Source organism: Lineus longissimus, chromosome 14 (assembly GCF_910592395.1).
Source record: "Lineus longissimus chromosome 14, tnLinLong1.2, whole genome shotgun sequence".
NCBI classification, from domain to species: domain Eukaryota; kingdom Metazoa; phylum Nemertea; class Pilidiophora; order Heteronemertea; family Lineidae; genus Lineus; species Lineus longissimus.
The window spans coordinates 15,673,415-15,695,155 of NC_088321.1; the positions used below are offsets into that span (position 1 = coordinate 15,673,415).

General features: G+C 41.6%; 4 protein-coding genes and 1 non-coding gene across 11 annotated transcripts; 3 read left to right on the forward strand and 2 right to left on the reverse strand.

Annotated features, from left to right (window-relative positions):
• Positions 1-160: 160 nt before the first annotated feature.
• On the reverse strand, positions 161-6,536 carry LOC135498725 (lysM and putative peptidoglycan-binding domain-containing protein 2-like). 4 transcript variants are annotated; one of them, XM_064789108.1, is made up of 5 exons: positions 6,226-6,534; positions 4,426-4,775; positions 4,101-4,181; positions 3,326-3,428; positions 2,187-2,317 (listed from the first exon to the last, which is right to left on the reverse strand). In XM_064789108.1, exons 1-4 carry the CDS (start codon positions 6,391-6,393, stop codon positions 3,353-3,355), a joined length of 675 nt encoding a protein of 224 aa, XP_064645178.1. In that variant the 5' UTR covers positions 6,394-6,534; the 3' UTR covers positions 2,187-2,317; positions 3,326-3,352. The 4 variants fall into 4 exon arrangements, 3 of the variants coding, with proteins under 3 accessions (XP_064645179.1, XP_064645177.1, XP_064645178.1); XM_064789109.1 differs by lacking the exon at positions 3,326-3,428 and having other exon boundaries at positions 161-2,317; positions 6,226-6,422; XR_010449124.1 differs by having other exon boundaries at positions 2,279-2,317; positions 3,326-4,181; positions 6,226-6,536.
• A 63-nt stretch (positions 6,537-6,599) lies between these two features.
• On the forward strand, positions 6,600-8,932 carry LOC135498726 (transcription initiation factor IIA subunit 2-like). Its single transcript, XM_064789110.1, has 4 exons — positions 6,600-6,739; positions 7,143-7,247; positions 7,373-7,544; positions 7,931-8,932. Exons 1-3 carry the CDS (start codon positions 6,668-6,670, stop codon positions 7,508-7,510), a joined length of 315 nt encoding a protein of 104 aa, XP_064645180.1. The 5' UTR covers positions 6,600-6,667; the 3' UTR covers positions 7,511-7,544; positions 7,931-8,932.
• Positions 8,933-9,691: 759 nt separating this feature from the next.
• LOC135498758 (uncharacterized) lies at positions 9,692-14,948 on the forward strand. Of its 3 annotated transcripts, XM_064789161.1 has the most exons (6): positions 9,692-9,895; positions 10,929-11,160; positions 11,544-11,654; positions 12,106-12,216; positions 13,612-13,837; positions 14,222-14,948. In XM_064789161.1, the coding sequence occupies exons 2-6, from the start codon at positions 10,968-10,970 to the stop codon at positions 14,424-14,426; spliced, it is 846 nt and encodes a 281-aa protein (XP_064645231.1). In that variant the 5' UTR covers positions 9,692-9,895; positions 10,929-10,967; the 3' UTR covers positions 14,427-14,948. The 3 variants fall into 3 exon arrangements, with proteins under 3 accessions (XP_064645231.1, XP_064645232.1, XP_064645233.1); XM_064789162.1 differs by lacking the exon at positions 12,106-12,216; XM_064789163.1 differs by lacking the exon at positions 11,544-11,654.
• Positions 10,452-10,524, forward strand: Trnak-uuu (transfer RNA lysine (anticodon UUU)). The gene has a single exon. It is a non-coding gene; the product is annotated as a tRNA-Lys (tRNA).
• Positions 14,949-15,152: 204 nt separating the features above from the next.
• Positions 15,153-20,326, reverse strand: LOC135498863 (centrosomal protein POC5-like). 2 transcript variants are annotated; one of them, XM_064789361.1, is made up of 10 exons: positions 20,323-20,326; positions 19,514-19,776; positions 19,118-19,231; positions 18,770-18,963; positions 17,937-18,206; positions 17,658-17,837; positions 17,281-17,434; positions 16,826-17,037; positions 16,264-16,440; positions 15,153-15,929 (listed from the first exon to the last, which is right to left on the reverse strand). In XM_064789361.1, the coding sequence occupies exons 2-10, from the start codon at positions 19,767-19,769 to the stop codon at positions 15,771-15,773; spliced, it is 1,716 nt and encodes a 571-aa protein (XP_064645431.1). In that variant the 5' UTR covers positions 19,770-19,776; positions 20,323-20,326; the 3' UTR covers positions 15,153-15,770. The 2 variants fall into 2 exon arrangements, with proteins under 2 accessions (XP_064645431.1, XP_064645430.1); XM_064789360.1 differs by lacking the exon at positions 20,323-20,326 and adding an exon at positions 20,023-20,118.
• Between the last annotated feature and the right edge of the window lie 1,415 nt (positions 20,327-21,741).

Below are 21,741 nucleotides of genomic sequence, written 5' to 3' on the forward strand. Positions count from 1 at the left end.
AGTCTGACTCTTTCAATTTGGCATCTTCAAGTGCCTGTGACGACATGATGTAATGGAAGTCCATGTTGGCAGAGAGAATATCCTTAGATCTGCTTGGAGAATGATGTCTCAGTTCTTGGGACACCAAGAAAAACACAAAAGCACATATTCTTATTAAAACTCATTTCTTCACCATTTTTAAAATCCTAACATTCAATTTTCACAAATCTCACTCAGTGCTTGTGGCAACAATAATGTCACAAACACCAAAAAGGTACATTTTATCTACATGCTGGGATATTTACACTTTCAGTACACCAGACTAGAGTATTATTGAACCTTGTAGTTTTTGTGTTCACAGACCTTGGCCGACGTCATAGGTATTCTAATACAGCTAGCTCAATTCAGTAGAGTAAAGGTTTTTAAATTTTTCTGCCTCTGTTTGACTCTCCTAGCACAAGAAAGTGCAACTGTCCAGGAAAACTGTTCCACTGAGGTTTGCAATTAACCCAGCTGTGATTAGAACATAGTAGGCCCTAGTTTAAGATGCCAAATATGTATTCATCATCCAATGAAACTTGGACAAACACTTTGATCAAAGTAAGTATTACGAAGACAACAACTAAAATAAATGGTTCCATTATAGATTCTATGAGAGAATTCCATTATAGAGTCTGATGGAATCCCATTATAGAGTACATGTATATGTTACCATGTTCCATCATAAGATCTATGATAGGTCCATGGTCGATATATTACAGCGGAACCTCCTTTAAAACTGGAAAACTGGAACTGAATTACACAATATGGAACTGAATTACATAACATATTCACATATTAAATTAATTACAAATGTACAGACTATTAAACATAGGTCTTCCTTCCTATGCTCCTTCCCTCTTACAGTTCATTTCAACTCCACTGCATCCACCATATGTGACCACATAGAGCTTCAAACTAGTTATCTGACGATAGAGATTATTTTCGCTCCCGTTACGAGGCGGCTTTGGAAAAGGCTCAACAAAACTGAAGCACAAGAAAGAAGATCTTTTAAAAAAGAGCACCAAACATTTTGAACAAACCATGGCAAATTATCTTTCCGCATCACAAAAGTCACATCAGGTGTGTCTATCTATCTGTCATCTGCCTCCATACCAAAGTTGGCAAATAAAGACTGTTATACACTTTAAAGAGAGTTACAGGAGATACTAGGGATATATATAGTTTACACTGAATATAAGTACAGTAGGATGAGACAGCTATGAGATAGTCAAAATTCACAACAACACAATATGAAATATGAAATGTGACCCGCCATGACAAAATGAGTCGCATGTCGCTCTGAGCTTGACAGGTTGAGACAGACTGGTTGTTCATTTCAATATTGTCTGCCTTTTGTAAAATCGGAGCATATCAATTTCTTCTATTATGTCCTGGTGTCATTTTAGGCTCATCTTCTGTGCGACATGCGACTCATTTTGTCGTGGTGGGTCACAAATAGCAGAAAGGTCTCTTAGAAATTTGAGAGACTCTGTTACAAGTTGGCCTACATTTCAAATTTCGTGCATCAATGGTTTGGGAACACTAGGTACAATTTCATACAAACTGTCTAAAGTTACGTTGTCATTTATTGCTACTTGCTGGTGACACATTTGACAGACATCGATTTCGATGTGTGTCACCAATCGGTGTTGGACCCCATCCATGATCCCATCTTACCTCTAATGACCGCACAGCTTCCCCCTAATCAATAGTAGCAAAATCACGTCACTGATGAGGTTAGAAAAATTCCAGTTACAGAGTTAATATTGAATCAGGCAGTATAATATATAAGTAATTACTGGAATGATATCTCGAGTAGAGAGTATTTGACTAGTGTTTTTCAAAATAGAACAATAGCTAGGAGAACCCGTGGCAATTGACGGACAATTTTTAGTATTGTTTATTATCACAATTGAGCTGATTAACCTTCTTTAGATCGAAGTAGCTAATACTAGCTAATACACATTATTCTTAAATGCCAGTGATTCGCATCCCCCCCCCCCCGAAATCACGGGCATCAGGTCTACAAAATATAAGAGTCAATCACAAATAGACCAAATGCCCATGCTAAGTTCTGTATCAAAGTTCAAACATCTGTTCTTCAGTCGTCTCGAATCGATTCGTGGATGTCCGTATTTGCCGCGACCTCACTTTTGATTTGATGACTAATTCTGGCGAACTTGATTGGTCGTCGCTATGGACACTGTCAAGGCTCGGTCGATGTGGTCGGAGATATTTAGTATTTTTCCGATGGGGAAGTAAATTCAACGGGTTGTCCTTGTCATCATTTAAGAAACTGAAACGCAATAAAAATCTTATATTAAAACTTTACAGGCTCATAGTCAGATATCTATTGGGTCGCACCCTTCTCCAAGGCTTCAACTGCGACACCCCATCCTGTCCCATCCCACCACTAAAGTCAGGAGCTGGACCAAGGGGGGAGGGCAGTGGTCGCACTCACTTTTATTTCAGAAGAATTTGAGGCATTGAACAAGAAATTTTGAAGTGGGCATGAAGGCATCTCGCCTCTGTGAATTTCGTGCTCCATCTCTTCTTTTCTGCTTCAGTCAGCACTGATCCCTGAAAACGGCTGACATTTAGATTCTGTGTGGGCTCCTAGATCAACTACAATGGCTTTATTGATCAGCGAATAGATAAGCTTAGGAACTGTGCCATTAGGCATATTACTACAAAGGCAATGTGGGAATATATTGTTTATTTACAATAATAGGTAAGTAAAATGCACACGTAAGTTCTTATAGGTGAATGATACAGTCTGAAGCAGACTTAAAACATGTCAAAGAGCTCCAGTCCAGGCATGCTAGAAGAAATAACACATAAGCTTGCACATTTCGATCAGCAGAGGCAAATATCAATACAAGGCGATGCAAATTTAGGTCATTTACAATGAAGGGTTAAAGCTGAAGGGATCCTGACTCGGAGGAAATTTCTTTGGAAAAACAGTAAACCTCACATATCGGACTCAAGTCAACCATCATTTTTGGTCTGTGATACAATATCTGTTTTGAAGCCTATCTTTTAGAAGGCACAAAGTGTGCTATGCATTCTGTGACCTAAAACATGTTGAGACCCGCATCGCAAAAGCAAGTCCTATGCAACAGCAAGGTGCTTAGGAAAAGACTTTAGCCTTGGACTAATGATTTCAGTCCACTGTAAGTAAAGGCAATTGTCCGATACACAGAGTCTGTATAAGTGTACGTGTTGAAATTTATTGGACTTTGGAGTGTCAACAAAGCGGGGCCAGGACTTGACAAACTGTTCAAATATGCGAGATTTACTGTACCTAAACAGCGCTGCTCATATCGCCATTTCAGAGGTACGTCGTCTGAAAAGGGGGTGCTGTGGCAGAGCGGTATCGGAGCGTCTGACTTGGAATTGGGAAGTTGCTTTTCAAAAACAGAAAAGGTCGAGTTGAAATGAATTTCTCGCCAAGAGCTGGTCATGGTTTTCTAATCTACATTGTATTTTGACACATCGTCAGCCCAGTTGTTAGAAAGTATGTTAGCACTTAACGTCATGTTGACATGATATGTCCATCAATGCACATGTAACAACATGTCAACATGATGTTATGAGCAAACATGCTTTCTAACTGGGCCCCGGAAAATCGCTTCCCAACTTGTCGAGAATCATGCATACTGACTGCCAGACCTTCCAATATACCGAGCCAGACTAACCTAGGAAGGGCCTGGGGAAATGTTGGCATCACAATCGGAAACCGAACAGCCAAATCTGTGCTCAGTCAACACACAGTGGTATCGAAATTTACAAAATGCCCTAGTGTCTGTCTGGTATCAAGGAAAATACGACATTTTTGACATCATGCATTCATTTCATTCAATTTTGAGGTAAATTTCAAAACCACCTCAATTCATAGCAAGTTGAGAGATTGATTTTCCAGGATGTTTCAATCTGGGAAGGTCAAAGGTGTTGTCTTTTTACCCCTCTTGGTGCCGTGCGACTGCTTACAGTATGAACTGACTGTAAGTCGTGAGGATTGTTTCCCAACCAAGAGGAACACTACAACAGGGACAAGCATTCGTGAAGATACACCATACCTACGCAAGGCACCGTGGTTAACGATCGACGGAAGATTCCGAGTGCGGTCACACATTTGCTCATACTCGTTAGTAGTCGAACTAAATTGAAATGTTGGAGAAAAACAAACAAACAACAGGTAAACAACAACAAAGAAAATTCAGAGAAGACAAATCTGAGGAAATTTGGCAAAGAATGACAACAAAACTTTAGTATTTGTGCACAGAACTGATTCAGGCAATTGATTTGGGATGACTTCACACAACACACTAAGAGGGCAACAGACTGACTGGTACTATTAGTATCTATTAGTAACCAAGGCAACACTTCAGCAATCATACTTACGTAGCATTTTTCTCCATATTTGTCACATTGGTTCGTATAGATGCTAAATTTGTATCAAATTTGCTTAAAAAGTCATTTGGCGATACTTCTGGCACTTTTGGCTTTTCCGAGTCTTTTTCTGCACCTTTTGGAGACTTACTCCGAGTACTTTTTGGACTAGTCTGACCGTCCCGAGGACTATGAGAGTCTGTGGTACTCTTACTCGTCGATGGCATACTCGTTGATACACCGTTACTATTCACGAATGTTCCTTGTTCAAATGGATTTGTCGGTATCGGGATAAGTAACGTCTCTCGCAAATAGAGGGAGTCGTTTGTCCACATTTTGTTGCAGCGTTTGATGTCTTCCATCTGTAAAGATAGAAAGATCTTTGTCAGAATTAAATACAATTTCCCCTTCAGATGGAAATGAAAATTACATGAGGGGCCCTTAAAAACTATGTCGGAGCCTTGAAAATCAAGTTTTGTGAGGATAGCCCTGGGACTCCAAATGATGTATGATGCGGCAATTTGTCTGGACAACAACACAACCTTCATCGAAAATCAGGTCATCTCAACTTTATCACTTTGTCAAGTTCATGTCAACAAAATCAAAGCCAACAACTTATCAACAGATATGATTATTGTAGGCCAGCTAATGGAAATCAATACATGACAGGAAAAAACATCAACACAAATTTTAAAACTTGACCGGAATTGGAAGTGAAGTTTCCAATATCAATGGCATGTCAATTGTCGTAACCTGAATTTCAGTTCACAACCTCATCCGGATTGGACAAATGTTTTTCTGACATGTACTATGTTATGTAGCTGCCCTGTATCCATACATCCTGCAAGAGAGTGATGACTAGGCCTATTCTGCCCAATCAAAAAGTTGAATAATTTAACTCGAATGTAGGCTGACATTATCGATGTTTGGCAGCAAAGTAGCTATAACATTCTGAGTAGGCCTACATGAGATGTGCTCCAAGGCCTATTGTTCCACCAGTCCAATTTTTTATTGGCTTTGGGTGAATCATACCTCCATGGGTGAATGGACAGTCAATCATGTACTATCTTGTCATGCGCCCACAAACAGGGAAGTGACCTATTAAATTAGGTTATCACGGAGCCAGAAACAATAGAAGCCTGTTATTAGGAGTCTCTGTCCATACATAATTTACAACGTTGTCTATGTGTACAGTCTGTATCATGCATATATGGAGAGCTCAGACGACACTCAAATCCCTAACACTAGTGTTACTAACAGGAAGAGCGAAAATGTTGCTGAAACTTTCAGTGTGGCTGTGGATGTGTATTCCCTCACTGACACTGCGGTGATCTGGGGTGAGGCACCATGATTAGGGGCACCACTGAATATTCCCAGCTGACATGGCGGAGCAATTGGTGTATTGACGGTGCACTGATTGACCTGGCATAAAAATTTGAAGAACGGCAAGCCAGGAAGAAGCGCAGACAAAAACAAAACAACATTTGTGAGTCACTAACATTGCACAATATTGCACCGCAATGTCATGAGAAGAGTCTGCGTTATATCACCACTTTTTAATGGGAATTAACATCATTACGTAAATGGCGATACAATAGCGCGCAACGTAACACCACACAACGGAAAATAAACATGGAATGTAGGCAGAGAATAACCAATGTCACTTAATACACGGACGATTTCATTTACATCTGATTATTTGCACCAAAACTGGAAACAAGTGTATAAGTATGGTCACATAAAATGTGTCAAAATTGTACAGCAAAATGTACACACATTCGTAGTGCATTTTGTACAAGGACTTTAACTCACTGTAACACCGTATTTAAGGGCAAGACCCTGCAAGGTATCGCCTTCAACAAGCTTATGCTGTATGTATGTTTCATTCCTGCGCGTCGAATTTGTTGTCGATCCATATTTTCTCTGGTTATTTGCGAATTTTCCGAGGAGTGATTTTTCACTTCTTCCTCCTTCCGCCATCTTGGATATTTTATCAACTTCCGGATGTGACGACAATATGTTTAAGTCAATTTTGCTGTAAAGGTGGACTACGTTTGGTCTAAATCTTTAGTTCAAAGCTTTTCAGACATATTTAGAATACTTCTTACAGATACTTCAAACTATTTTGTTTAGTTCTTTTTGCACAGGACGCGAAAAAACCACAACTTTAAAAAACGTGTTTTATTTTTACGCATGCGCAATAACGTTTTTTCAGGTAACAACTTCCTGCCATTTTGTCAGAAAATCCGTCGAAATGAGTTATCAATTATATCGAAATACGACGCTTGGTCACACGCTGCAAGAAAGTTTGGACGAGTTAATCCAAGTATGTAAACATATAGTACATTTATAGCGCAATCGAATATCAGAATACTGCTACATCTACCTGAATTAGCTGTCAGAATATTGGTCTTTGTTGTCCGACATTAGAATTTGAGTGTGTATAATTTGCACGTAAAACCATGTGTAACCTGAAGTCGGACAATCACAATCTGACAATGTCAACATGGCCAATGGAGAAGCAGAAGCCATGTCTTGACCCCTGATCTCTGACTGTGATTTTGTCTCTCAGCCGTCTTTATGGTAAGAACTATATTGGTTACTTGATCAGAGGTGGCAGACCACGTCCACGCCGACCACGCCAGTGCCAGCCGGTGCCGGGTTAGTCTAGTGTAGTCTAACCCTCCCTTGTCACATGCATACATAGGATTTTCATTTGTTTTTTTCAGTGCAGCCAGATCACACCACAGTTGGCTCTCAAGGTCCTCCTTCAATTTGACAAGGCAATCAATAATGCTCTAGCAACCCGAGTCAAAAATAGGGTGAACTTCAGGGTAAGTGTGAACAGAACCATTAGACAAATTAAAACCATCCCCAACATGATCAATGATCTGTTTTATCTCCAAACAACTTCTAAACGTGTTTTAGATGCAGTTAAACATACCAACTTCTTTTTCAGGGCAAACTAAATACCTACAGATTCTGTGACAATGTTTGGACGTTTGTTTTAGAAGACGTTGAATTCCGAGATGTGCAGGAAATGGCCCACGTTGACAAAGTCAAAATTGTGGCATGTGATGGGAAGGGAACCCAATGAGAATTGAGGAGTTATATTTTGAGTGTCACACAAGGTGGGTATTCTCAAGAATTAGTAAAGACTAGTCATTTGTTCAACTCATTTGTTATTATTATCATTATGTTATGGATAGATAGATAGAATTAGCATTTCTATAGCGCCCCATATCACTGTCGCAATGTTATGCATGTGTGGTTAAATTAGGTTTGGAAAGCCAAAAACAAAATGAAAAAAAACATTTTTGCACCAAGCAGCTTCAGGCCTTTGACTCCGTGGTCTTACCAGTCAACAGATGTCTATCATGTTTAGAGTTCTGTTGGTAGTTTGAGGCTAGGACGATTGAGTTTTCTAACTTTGGGCTCAGGGGATTTATAAATGCATGTCAGCTTTAAAAAGACTGAGTTCTCACTTGAAAAGTTATCTTTTTTTCTCTGATTTCAGATTCGATGCCAACTGTTGATTCGATTTCACCCCAGCAAAATGTTGTCATAACTGTGCTGCTGGAATTTCTAAGCAAGATTATGCTGCTAAGACATCAATGATATTGAGACAAATCAAGGCAGGACTATAATTGATGAAGTGCTTTCTGTGGACTGAAGATTTCTATGAGGAGAGTCTAAGTCAAATTTACTGAAAATATCGTGAGGGTGAAATTCATCCGCATTTACCCCTATAAAGTGTTAAAGGAAAGTTTGAGAAGTTATTTCTTTCCAAAAGTGTGGAAATGGATAGCACAAGTTCAGAGCTAGTCAATGAGTATGAGAAAATGACTTTGTTGACCGCTAAATTTGAAGATGAAATATTTTGTAAATTTTCCGGGTATTTTTTGGTGATTATCAATGGTAGAGTTAGTTATGTGTGGAAAAGTTAATCTATCAGCTGAAAAATTCTGATGCATGAAAATAACTGAAACAGGGACAAGGCTTCTAAAATCCAATTGGAGCAACTACGTGTGTTGTATTTTCAAGGGGTTTTCCATGTCATTGTTACTCCCTCTGTAGCAAGTTGGACAGTCATGTCTTGAAATCTGACTGTTGGTTAAGTAAGACCCCATGCAGTTCATTTGAATGTACAATTAACCCAGTGGTCACCAGTGTCGAAATACCTCAGGTTCAGAACAACCTTGTCCCAAGTCATCTTAGTCTTACATGAACAATGTTCAAGAGCACTTGGGGAAGAGGTTAGGGTGGGAATTTTGGAAGACTGGTTGACGTATAAGCCTCCATAACTTATCCCCAAGGGTCAATCCCAAAGAAGGGGTATGCACATCTGTCACCATGGGGATTTTCGAAAGCTTTTTTTCGAGGCAGGTACCGGCTGTAAGTGTAAGCTGGTTCAATTCAAACTCCTGATGAAGGAGATATTTCTCCAAATATGGTTGAAGTACCATGGATGACGCGCTGTTTATCTTTAACAGATAATAAATCTTCTTTATCTTTGTAATATATGCATCAGTTTACTTCTTTTACCGTTGACTAAATTTTGTGTGGTGCACAGTGGAGACCATGTGCAAGGTGCAACTGAGAGGGCTTCAAATAGCAAATTCCATGAGCTAGCCTCTCCCCCTGCCTTTGCCCTTCCCTAGATCTATTCATTCTGCAGCGGAAACCAACACAGAAGTCTTAACCATGGCTATTTGATCTGCAAAGCAGACCTAACTCCTCCTGTTGGTTATCAATGCCACGAAGATGCGCACCCCTCTTCCAGCTGGTTATCAGTGCGAGTCCAAGGAGATGGAGACCCCCTTACCTAAAGGCACTTTGCGAACTCGGCGCATTGTGTGGCCATGATTGGCCTACTCTAAAGAAGATTTTGGAAGACTGAGGCATCAGGATGGGGTCCGCGTTTTAGGCCATCAACTAACTTCGTGATTGCAAAGTAGAACCTCTATATAAGGGCATCCTTGGAACTGACACTGCCATTGACTAGACTATGGTCCAGAACTGAAAGGTGTCCTGGTTACATGGGTCAAAATATACTGAATGTGGCCAATCTGGAACTGAAGCCTTTATTAGAAGATGTCCTACAAGCAGTAGTGTCCGCTAAGGGAGGTTTAACCATTCTGCTATTAAAGGGCCGATCATGCGTTCGATTTTCCCGCCAATTTTAATTCCGCGCCCACTTAATAAGTGCCGCTAGGGTTTGTCTCTCGCAACCCATGGCAACGGCGAAGCTAACAGTGTAAGAGAGAATAAAGCACTATAGTGTGAAGCCATGCAGTGAATTTATGTATGCCTATTGAGTGATATCTTGTGCGTGCATGTATTAGCTGAAAAAATATATATACACTGGGATATCATTCTTTACCATGATAGGCCTTTAGGATTGAATCACATTTAATAATAAGGGGCTAAAGATCTGAGAGGGATCCGGGATTATCGGGGGATAAGTTTTACCACTGTAAAGGTTTGTACCATTTATTAATGCTAGTGATGTTGTAAACGTTGTATTATTATCTTGTCAGACGACCCCAACTCATTAGGTTTTAGTGTAACTTTATGGATCAGACCATAATGGGGCCTTACTGATAACTCTCATGATGCGTTTGCGTCACCACATTGCGGGTCAAGATGGGCTTTTTGTAGCTGTCAGTGGGTTTGAGATGTCTCCAGCCGGCAGACGACTTTATGGTTCTAAGTCATGATCATGTTTATTGGAGTGGTTGGGATTTTATAGGCCTTGGGGCCTTACTTTATCAGGTAGCTGATTCTACGTCGAAAAGTCAGACACGCTCTTCCAATAGTGTCGTATAAGCCATTTTTTCCTATCTATAAATGTCCTTGAGAATATTCAGGTACTCAACGGGCCAAAGTACTATATCACAATTTTGTGAAGGTGGACCCTTTTTTGAGACACGCCGTGTAATTGCAAGCAAGATGAGCGTCATTGTATGCGCCGCCTGTGTAGTACCGCCTGACAATGTTTCAATAAGTAACGCATAAAGCACGACCTATGTCAGCTAGCCCGTGTAGCTCAGTCGGTAGAGCATCAGGCTTTTAACCTGAGGGTCTGGGGTTCGAGCCCCCACGCGGGTGCATTGCATTTTTTTATTTTTTTCCTCATTATAATCTTTTCTTTTTTCTTCCTTTGTTTTTTTTCTACCACTATTACACTCTTAAATACGCTATAAGGCCTTTGTAATTTGTAAACAGATTAAATACAATATAGGTTTATTCTGAAAAATGATTTGGTTAAGTTCATAAATCCAAATAAGTCCAAAACAAATTGAATTTAGTGAAGCCAACCACTAAATTTTATCATTATTATGATTCCATTTTCATGGCTATTTTACTGGACTAAGTCAAGTTATTTCACTGGACTTTGCGAATGTTTCACAGTACTGAGCCAGGACTAAGTCCGCCATTTCACTAGAAAAGGTCAGACCAGCACGTACAGTGGGCATGTGATCAACCGCATTGTAATCCCTGGTTTATTCTAGTCTTTTCAGAATATTGGTGCTCAGCAAGTATTCCACAAAATGACCGCCATAGTTGTGATGTCAGCGCGGCCTGCTCCGCGGGTCAAAGCCGAGGCCGAGATGTACTACGTAAGGAACCAGGGGTCCCTTGGGTCAGTCTTGGACCATTCAAAGAATAAGACCTATGCCAGTCCAAGGCCTGTGCCTAAATGTCCAACCAGTGAAGCACAGGAACAGTATGAGAAGCATAAAGGTAAACAAGAATATATTTTAGTAGGGCCTATACTGTGTCTGCTCGACTATCTGAGTAAGGTTTGTCCTCCACCCCTCACACACGATACAAATGCTCGGTTGATAGTGCCGAGTGTTGGCCCGAGCTTCAGGATGTCTCTCCTATTGAATTACCAAGGTGATGGATGAGATGAGAAATGGGTGGGTTGATTCCCTTCCCATGATGTAATTGACGAAACCCGCAAATTACTTCTCACTCAGAAGGTTTATTGGGTCAAAAAATACAATGATATATATTTTTACACATGCTCTTTCAAGATAGGAGAACAACTGTAGAAATTATTGGGGACTGGTTGGGGGGGGGGTATTGGAACTTGGAGTTATCATATTCTATTGCCTTTCCAGGTAAGATGAATCTCTTTATGGACCAAGCCAAAAATAAAGGTTACAACTCTGCGCGCCCCGTCCCTCGCTGCCCGTCCGCCGAAGCGACAGAACAGTACGAAAAGCACAAAGGTATTGATACTCCTGACGTAAACAAACAATTAGATGCTGTTTAGGTGATAACACGGACGATCAAATCTATCTTGGAGTTAGAATTGAAGGGACAATTTAGATGTGGGATTAACATAAACCTGGCCTTGACACAATACCCCTGCTTGCTCCTATGTGCAACCACTTGTAGTATTATACTAATCCTGATCATTCACAATGAATTCTGCCAGTGATGCGAGTCAGTTTAGCACACGGCTTGTGAACTTCAGGCAGGCCTACACTTACATCCTGTTCTAGTGCGTCATTTATTGCTGTTTGGAGGAGCCAGGGTTCTGCTGGAAGTCATTTTTGAACAAAAACAAAAATATGTCATGCCCAAGTTGTCCCTTTAAACAAACTTGCCAACAGCACTTATAAACTAGGAAGGGCAATTCAAATTCAAACTTATAGATAACCAGTATCCCATTTACAGGTAAGATGGGTCTTTTCCTCAACCACTCCAACAATAAGGGGTACAACTCAGCCCGGCCCGCTCCGCGGTGTCCAACACCAGAGGCAAAGGCACAATATGAAAAACACAGAGGTATTGTTTACCTTAACAGTCTTCAAACCTTGCTGCATGAAATAATTAAGGCTCCATAAAGTTTTACTCTGAAAATCTCCCCGAGGAGACACCTCTGTCTACAAGACACCCTTTCTATTAGCGACAGAGATTTTGGTCCCAAATAGGTTGTTTGATGAGAAACAAGTTCTTAACTTTATCGAGCCTGATGAGAAACAGGTTCTTAACTTTATGGAGCCTAACTAATCTCAAACACAGCATACTGTAACCGGTCAGTAGCATATCTAACATAGGCCTGTTCACTGACAACTAAGGTGTAGGATTTAGGTGATTAGGAGGATAGTACCCCTGTTTGCCACCGTGCACCGCCACTGGTATCAATATCATGTCTGCCTGTCTCTCCCCGTGTCACTTTATTCCAGGTACAATGCACTTAATCCTCGACTACACAAAAAACAAAACATACGCATCGCCCAGGCCAATACCGAGGTGTCCATCACCAGAAGCTAAAGCTCAATATGAGAAGCATCGAGGTATTCTGACGTCAAAAAATGACATCATCATTTTGACGTCATGGGTGAACGCTTCTTAAGGCTCCAGTCTTGTACCCAGTTTTGATGCTTATTAGGCCCCTTTGACTGTTGAGTGGAACCTCCATTAGTGAACACCTCTCTATTTAGGACAACCTCTCCTCTCTATCTTTGGTCCCAAACTAGCTATTTCCATTCGATTTTACCTCTGTAATCAGGACATCTCTCTATCAAGGACAGCATAGGTCAGTCCCAAGGTGTCCTTAATAGAGAATATTCAATGTATAACGGTTTGCAATGCCAAGAGTTATCAGCTTTCTTTGCTTGATACAAAAGTTACAGCGAGCAGTGGTAGTGGGGCACCACCAACTAACTGCTTTTTGACAGCTTTAATATTAGACACACATCATCATGCTCCTCAAATTATAGATCTTAAACTACCTGTTGGTAATCACCACCTAGACTTTAAGCAAAATTGGCCTACAAGATCAACTGCCACATTTAGAATCATTTTGACAATGTACAACTTACTTGTTTTGGTATTGTGACAAGTTTGGTGCACAGTCAGCATGTGAACATCTACAATGTAGACAAGAGTGGGTCACTTTGCAACCAGATCAAAGTCATAATGGACCTTTAAAGCGGAGATTATATGGAGTAAACGTGTACTCATCTTACGTGTCACTACTCACATAAACGAACAAGTCATTTCAAAAGAGACTACATACGATTCACGATGTCACTTTTCAACCTCACGTCGTGTTTTCAAGCCTAAGTCAGTTAACTCGTGACAAGTGAAACATGACAAGCGACAACGTGAAGCTGATATAACTCTGGCCTTATGGACGAAGACATCTTTGCTAATTCTGATGCCGTATCATTTCAGGGTGCATGAGCTCCATGATAGGGTCAGGCGCTGAATATAAGGGAAGAGTACAAGACCGTGTTCTTGCTCCGAGGGCTGTCAGACCCGAGGCCCAGGGAATCGCCAAAATGAACAAGGGACTCGCCACAAAGAATTTGTTTCAAAATTACGGCAAACTGCCCCAGTCTTCACGACCTATTCCGAGAATTAAACCAGAGGCAGACGACAATATGAAGAAAAATAAAGGGTAAGTTTCATAATCTCAGATATTTTGGGAATATTCCACAAAATATACAATTGACCTAAAAATTAGTTCCATCTGAAAGTGCGATGACATCCAGTGTTTTCCAAGGACAAAAATGATGGCCATGATTGTATAGCAGCCGGCCATAAAGTATGTACGAACCTGACCACCGAGTTTCAGATCCCCTTCCCTCATTTGTACTACACTTTTCCCCGTACCATTTCCCAGTTAGTTTGAGAAGTTATCAGATGTGGATGCCAGTTGCTCCAGACTCAGGTTGAATGATTCAACTGTTACCCCCAGTTTCTGTCACAGACACTTCCAATACAGAAACTAGAAGACTCCACTCAGGAAAATGGCGGTTACGTATTCTTATTTTGCTTTCAGATGCATGGACAATCTGCTTGGAAACTACGGCAAACTCCCCCAATCAGCCCGGCCAGCTGAAAGAGTGAAACCAGAGGCGTCGGGGAATGCCGCCCTTAACCGCGGAGGGCGGGCGAAGATGATGTTGTCGATGGCACCGCCATCACATAGGTCGGCCCGGGGGAGACCAAGCCAGAAAAATGTGTCATCTTCATGTATATTTTGAGGAACACTGTACACGTCCGTACCAAATCATCCAACTAGATGCAAGCTGTACTACCTTAAAAGTATAACTCCACCTAAACTGTGATACAATGATTCATTTGTTTAAAATGAAGCATACTACTTTCGTTATGTCCATTTTTCACTATATTGACTTGGCTTACGATTTGGACAATGTTAGAATGGAAAGTTTTAAGTTGTTGTTTAGCAAATTCCCCTTAAAAATGATCTGCAGGTATAGGCCAGATGGATACTGCCTGTAATTACCTGCTGCTGGTAGCTTGCCTTTCTGGGGCAGACTCTTGAGTGCAATCGCTTAGAAATGATTAAGATAATTAGATCTGTACAAATAAAGAGTGGCAGATGCACATAGATCTGTAGAATAGGTGCCGTCTTAGAATTTAGATTCAATCTATTTTTGTATTTTTTATCTTAAGCTCGTTACTTTGCCTGATCTGAAAGAGCTTCTGAATGTAATTTATTGTTGTGAATGTAAATATTTGTAGAAATAAAGTATTTAGAATTAGTACAACAGTTTTGTTGTTTATAATTTAACCAGAACCGGACGAGGTGTTCAAAACAACTTATCACTGACTCTGGCCTTAGTTTAATTCATACAATACTCCACAAGAGAAGATGTTGTTGGGTTTCTTCCCCAGGACAAAATTGGAGGAGAAAGGGAAAGGTACCTGCAATGCACAAGTCACACATGACACAACGCCAGCAAATAGACAAGTCAAGAAAAAACCTTCCAACATAATGTTTAAAAAGTATCATTACAGAATAAATGCAATTTTATATTCTCGCTTGATTTTTACAGAACAGAGGCCTCGGTCATGGTTGACACAATATCATTATACTAAAAGGCACTGATTACAATAGAACCCAGCAGTGCTGTATACTATTTCTATAATTATTTACAGATTTTTAAAGATTTAATGTCAGTGTCCAGCACTGAAGGAATGCATGTTGAGAACTCTGAGATCTCCACAGGTGGTTCCTAACCAGGCTACTTGATTTGCGTTTTGTTATTTCTTCACTCAAGCCACATCACACCACAGCTAACCGGTCGCAACTCAATCCTTAGCAACTGGTGATGTATGTTTACAGACCCGGTAATGAGTTTGTAACGATAACACCAACAGTGGTCCCTCAGAACAGTAACTTTGCAAGCGATGGAAACAAAAACATGTTCATAATAAATGCATAACGTCTGTCGCAAGCCTTGAATGGCGTCGGGACGTCTCATATGATGTCTCATAAGGTACGAGACTCACTGCGCCTACGAGCAGATTCGATTGTCCACTACACCACTGTCATTTCAAGTCCAGTACTGGCTTATAAACCATTACTCCACGATCTTCACCGGCTGGATATTAGGATTGACTAATTTGACCGTCCCGGCCTGTCCTGCAAGCTTCCTGAAGGCGATGGTTGACGGTGCTGGTGGTGGTTGGGACTCACTCTGTTTCGGATAAGTACTGGCGACAGCTTTTCCAATAGTTTGCTGAAATATAAGAGTAGTTTTATACAATGCTGGTTCGAAGTCGAAAGGACGCTTGGCAATAAATCAAGCACCCAATTCAAAAGCTGCCGCCAGTCATATTTTAGAATTCTGAACACAGGTCACAGTGAGTCAAGTACCTTTAGGGTACCTGTATGGTAACCTCATCTTGCAAGCAACGCAAACATAAAGATGGCTACACAATGTCACAGTGTCTTCCATTCCATTCTGTTTTCTATCAGTCAGACGGTCAGCTAAATTTTGTTGAGGCGGATGTAATGCTCTTTGCTGGACTGATGGTCAAACATTTGTCAATAGAAATAAAACAGTGAGTTACCTTATTGATTGGTTGATGCCTTTCCACTAAGACTGAGCTCATTGGTGGAGCCAGCCCCATGCTGCTGCTCCCACAGTGAGGTGCCACGTGTCCCTTTGGGTCAGACTTTGCTGTGATTTTGGCACTGAGAACTTTCGGCCGTGTTGATGTAGTTGTCTTCGTCTGCTTGGAAGAAAGCTGTAAGTAAAGACATGAATACAAGTCAACTTTGTAAAACTAAGTCGAAATGGTAAATTTGATGGGTGAGCGCTTCCATGCAGGCGTCTGTGCGGATATTGTGTCCCTCAAGTTGCAACCACTGGCTTCAAAACGACAAAAAGATCTTCTCAAGATGGACGCCAGAAGAACAGAAAGTAGGTCAAATCATGAAAATGAAAGATAAGTACGGGCTTATCACCCAAAGTTACCACCATGCCAAGATTCATCCTTCTAGCCTCGGCAGTTATCAAACATGCATCACGAACAGATAGGGATGTCATGATATCATTTTAACTCCTCACATGAAAAAGTTTTGCTGAAAGTCACAAGTTGTCAAGAACAAGACTCTAAATTTGAGACTTACAGTACTTGATGTCTTTGCCTGTGACGACACTGTCCTCGACGTTGTTGCTGCCTGGCTGGTCACGACGCGGGCAGGGGCACCAACAGGCGCTGGGTTATAGTAAACCGGCTCTTGGGGAACTGTGCGTGGAGCTTGGTTTTCCCGATCCTCGAAGTCACTACGACCAGCGGTGCCAGCTGCTTCAGCTATATCTTGGAGGTTGCCTTGGAATTCTGAAGAAGATTTTAAAAATTTAGGCCGTGGGCCAGATCCAAAAAGGGACTTTGTTTTGGAATTCGTGACAGCATTTTGAGGGCAGAAATGGTGGTCTTAACATGATAAGTAAGGTGCAGCCTGGGGAGCTCCGAATTTGTGGTTTGGATTGGTCATGAAAACTGCTCTATTCTCCCCCATGTTGTGATTATACAACTGACTGTCTTCAATATCTTTGGTCCAGTTTACTAATCAATGCTGACCTTTTTTCTCTCCCTCTTGGAACATGTTCATCGCCTCAAGATTCAACGCACATACTCCTCTCATGAACGCTTTCTTCATAGTTTCTTCATACTTGTCGCGCTCCTCCTGAAGTTTACACACCTCAATTCTGGACGCTTCTAGGGCTTCATTAAGCTGAAAGAAAGATTCATGTGCTTATGGTAAGGTCTGGCAGGCTACCTAGGGGTTGGTTATCACTAGTGGTAGCTTCTGAGCTAGTTCACCTGTTCAGGTCAGGCAAGAACAGGTGATAGCAGACCACCAAGTGAAGTCAGCAGGGTCCAGCCCTTCGTGGTGTGGCTAAAACTCAAAACCCTGCGCATACACGACAAAATGGTGAAACAAATATTATACGAACCGATTTTATCCTTGCTTCGTAGTCGTTAGTCAAACCCATACAGACTTCTGTCGCCTTCGACTGACAGGCCTTCTCCACTCTGTTCCTCCATTTGTCTTGAATGAGGCTGTGCCAAGCGTCCCAAGCTTTACGCTCTATCACATGGCTGTAGTGTTTGCGGGCCAGATTCGATGCAAAGGCCTAAAAAATCAGAAATAACGATATTTAGCTGTGTAGCACTGCACACATGACTTGTTCCGACTCTGCCAACTGGAAAATATATCTCAGCGAAATACGCACCTCTCTTTTTGTATCATTATGCTTGATCCGCCAATCACAGAATGTGCGCATCATATCAAACTTCTCCTTATGCCGTTGCAGAGCTCGTGTCAGATTCGAGATTACCTCGTCCTTTCGTTGGATTGACGTCTCATACGTGTGGAGTAATTCCTTCAGGTTTTCCATCTCGTTTTGTGCTTGTTCCATTTCGGCGGCATGACGTTCTTTTTCGATGTTTAGATGGTTCTTGCTGTGTTCGATGATCATGATTTTCATCTGACTTAACTCGGCCTGAAGAGACACAAAGAGGAAGGCAACGCCTCGCGTGATAAACTTGATAAGACGTTGGTAGGCCTGATGCATTGGCATCAAAAGCCAGAGAAAACACTACAGTGGAACCTCTCTATGCAGACACCTCTATTAAGGACACCCTCTCTAAGAGGACACTGGTTTTGGTCCCAAACCTGTCATTTCCATTCGAATTGACCACTGAAATAGGACAACTCTCTATTGAGGACAGTATACAGTGGAACCTCCCTTTGAGGACACCTCTCTATTAAGGACAACCTACTAGTTTTGGAAACCGGCAGTATCTATTTGATTTGACCTCTCTAATCCGGACACCTCTCTATTAAGGACAGCACTTGTCAGTCCCGTGGGGGTCCTTGATAGAGAGGTTCTACTGTACGTCAGACCCAAGGGCATCCTTTACAGAGATGTTCCACTCTACTTCTACAAGCAGGGCACTGCACCCTGCCTCTTTCTGCTGTGCCCTTCCAGATCACTAGCTGGAATGCTACGCACTGGACCACTAAACTGTCACCGAAACCCCACCAAACCAGTAAAAGACTCACCAGCACGTTCCTCTTCAAATCAAACGTCCACTGGTCAAGGAGAGTCTCCATTCGTGAGACGTCTGGGTCGATGGTATGAATGTATGCCTTCGACTCTCCCTCATCTTCCTGAGTCGCCTCACTGGCACTCTGACTCTCTGGGGACGCAACCATCTCAGAGGGAAGGAAGGCGGACTTCATCGGAGTTGACGTGTCTGGAAACAAAGACATCGATAAGATGCTATACACAATCTTGTGATGTCACATGATGTAAAATGACGGCCTCCATCAAGCAGCAGAGGCATCAACTTGAATACTACCTCTAATGAACTGCTGCTAAGACCAAGACAAGTTTTGATGGCTACTTACCTTTCGCGACTGGTTTTGGTTTCTTGACGTTCATTGGTGCAGGAGGTTGTTGTCTTGGCTCGTCCTCCGTTGTACTCTCACCAGATTCGGAGGGCGAGATACATTCACTGGACGCTGAAACAAGGATGCAAAAGGTCGATAATAGTCACACCAATTTCCCGAAGCTGGTAATCGAGCTTTGACTCCCATTGATGCACTGTATGGCCATGTGACCAGTCTCTCACCGTGGGCAATTAGTAAATTAGTGTGACTAAAACAATGGGTAATCAGTAAATCACCTGAACTTGCCAAAGGGCAACACCCACAGATTTTAGTGTACTCGTCAATAGAAACACCAGTGGTTATCTGTCCGTCCTTCATTAAAACTGGAAACACATTCTTCCTATCGATTCTCACCTTCCTGATGAATGTGAATATGTCGACTCCCCGCTGCCCCCTGTTGGTCATAAGGAGTACTTTGCATCTTCTCAGCAAACGACCCCTTTGTGTCCACTATTTTTGCCGGGAGGGATGAAGGATCGTAACTGGGAACAACGACAGCAAATCTGAGTAGTTCGTTGTATTCATCTTGCATTGTTGAGGAGACGGAACTGCCGACTGAATCTTCGGGCAACATTGGTGGACTGTCGTAACCACCTGTAGAGTCAGCCATTTTGGTGCTGAAAAGATTGGGAAACTAAGATATCACTTGGCAACTTGTCACAATGTCAATAGTTGTCAGTGGTGGAGAATGTGATTTCAAATCAGGGTTTCAGCCAGGAAACTTGTCACTTGGGGACGTGGCGAAATCAGAGTGCATGTGTATTCAATTCTTTTGCAAAACCTGAAATGGCACGCTAACAAAACAATAACGGGTCATTTTTTCATAACTTTACTTCAACTCATGATATTTAACAGAAACGTACTTCATTCTCTTGTAATGACAAAGTGAGCAAGTGATTCTTTTTGCACAAAATTCGCGATTTTAAGAGTGAAAATTTCAAAATTTAGTAAAAATTCGTTTCAATATGGCGCACATTTTGTAAACTCAGTTCTGATTGGTCGAAAGTTTTGATTGGGTACATTCTCCAAACGTCGTCAATGGTGCTATTGCCACTAAGTCTCACTAAACCTACTGACTCTGCTACAGGTGGCTCACCGGTCATCTTGTGGCAGAGGGGCTATGTGAGAATTTCAACAGGTGTATTAAATTCGACATCACGAACCGAAGAGCCCGTCGTTTGCCTTGCTTCGGAAATTCCCGATAATTGCCGACGTCGTTGACCAATGAGAGGGTTTCTTTTCACTTGGGTCTCATTAGGACGTGTTTTTTTTATTCATGCGCGGCCACCCCCCCCCCCCCCCCTCTCACCGTAGTTCCTAAAATCATTGATTTCTCGGTCCTCACAGTATGTCAGTGTTGATTCAGCAGTTGTTTTGGCAAAGACTTTTTTTTGAGTTTCTGAACAAACTACGCATTTTTTGATTTTTGTGTAGCGTAAATTGAAATTTTTCATTAGAACAAAAATCATGACAATTTTAAACAAAAAACACAAAAAGGGGCGTCGACTAAATATCATCGCCTAAATTTCAAAATGATCTGATCTCGACAACATTTTGTGTACAACTTTCTGACAGTAACACGAATATATCCTGAAAATTTCAGCTCAGAATTTCAAGTCGTTCATGATATTTTGACTGATTTCCAAACAAGACCCTGAAAGACACTGAAGCCACTGTGGATATTCCAGCTGGCAGAGGGAAAATTACAAGTAAACTTTTGAGATGCCATAAATCCAAAAGTCGAGTTACTATTTGACTGAAACTTACGGGATACATTTATATTGACATCAGATACTCGCATAGCGAATTTGGTAGAGATCCGATCATTTTGACTTTAACACCTTCAGCGCCGCACCACGTAGATCTAGGTGGCCCAAATCCCCCCTCCCCCTTTGAGCTGGTTATCGGAGTCTCAAGGACTTCATGAAAGAACTACGCCATCGCCATCTTCAGGGCAAGGTAGAAACTGAAAAGACACGAAGAGGTCTTTTCAGTTCCTACCTTGCCCTGAAGATGGCGATGGCGATGGCGTAGTTCTTTCATGACGTCATTTAAAGTTCTGAACTACGCCATCGCCATCTTCAGGGCAACATAGGAACTGAAAAGACCAAACGGTAATTTCAGTTCCTCTCTTGCCCTGAAGATGGCGATGGCGTAGTTCTACTATGAAGTCCATGAGACTCCGATTACCAGCTCAAAGAAGGGGGATTTGGGCCACATAGATCTCTGGTTCGGTGCTGAAGGTGTTAAGGTGATATCGGGCGACGCCCACTTCAGAGAAAAATATCTGTAGATTTTGTTTTGATCATTGAATTAAAACTTTTTCCTGGATCCTCATACGGTACACTAATATGCAACCTGTAATTTTCCCTCTGCCAGCTGGAATATCCATAGTCACAGTGGCTTCTAGGTCTTTTTTTAAATACTTCAAAATATTATAAACAACTTGAATTTCTGAGCTGAAATTTCCAGGATATATTCGTGTTACTGTCGGGAGGTTGCACACAAAATGATGTTAAGATTCAATCAATTTGAAATTACTTGTAATTTTCCCTCTGCCAGCTGGAATAACCATAGTGGCT

What these genes read in the sequence shown, in the direction of transcription:
- LOC135498725 (XM_064789109.1), bottom strand. Translation starts at nt 6,393, where the DNA reads ATGGCGGAAGGAGGAAGAAGTGAAAAATCACTCCTCGGAAAATTCGCA. An exon ending in AATATGGAGAAAAATGCTAC is followed by an intron (nt 4,182 to 4,425) that starts GTAAGTATGATT and finishes ATTTCAATTTAG; the next exon opens with TTCGACTACTAACGAGTATG. An exon ending in AACCACGGTGCCTTGCGTAG is followed by an intron (nt 2,318 to 4,100) that starts GTATGGTGTATC and finishes ATTGCGTTTCAG; the next exon opens with TTTCTTAAATGATGACAAGG.
- LOC135498726 (XM_064789110.1), top strand. Translation starts at nt 6,668, where the DNA reads ATGAGTTATCAATTATATCGAAATACGACGCTTGGTCACACGCTGCAA. An exon ending in GTTTGGACGAGTTAATCCAA is followed by an intron (nt 6,740 to 7,142) that starts GTATGTAAACAT and finishes TGTTTTTTTCAG; the next exon opens with TGCAGCCAGATCACACCACA. An exon ending in AAAATAGGGTGAACTTCAGG is followed by an intron (nt 7,248 to 7,372) that starts GTAAGTGTGAAC and finishes CTTCTTTTTCAG; the next exon opens with GGCAAACTAAATACCTACAG.
- LOC135498758 (XM_064789161.1), top strand. Translation starts at nt 10,968, where the DNA reads ATGACCGCCATAGTTGTGATGTCAGCGCGGCCTGCTCCGCGGGTCAAA. An exon ending in ACAGTATGAGAAGCATAAAG is followed by an intron (nt 11,161 to 11,543) that starts GTAAACAAGAAT and finishes TTGCCTTTCCAG; the next exon opens with GTAAGATGAATCTCTTTATG. An exon ending in ACAATATGAAAAACACAGAG is followed by an intron (nt 12,217 to 13,611) that starts GTATTGTTTACC and finishes GTATCATTTCAG; the next exon opens with GGTGCATGAGCTCCATGATA.
- LOC135498863 (XM_064789360.1), bottom strand. An exon ending in ATTTGAAGAGGAACGTGCTG is followed by an intron (nt 18,207 to 18,769) that starts GTGAGTCTTTTA and finishes GTGTCTCTTCAG; the next exon opens with GCCGAGTTAAGTCAGATGAA. An exon ending in AGGCAAAGACATCAAGTACT is followed by an intron (nt 16,441 to 16,825) that starts GTAAGTCTCAAA and finishes CTTTACTTACAG; the next exon opens with CTTTCTTCCAAGCAGACGAA.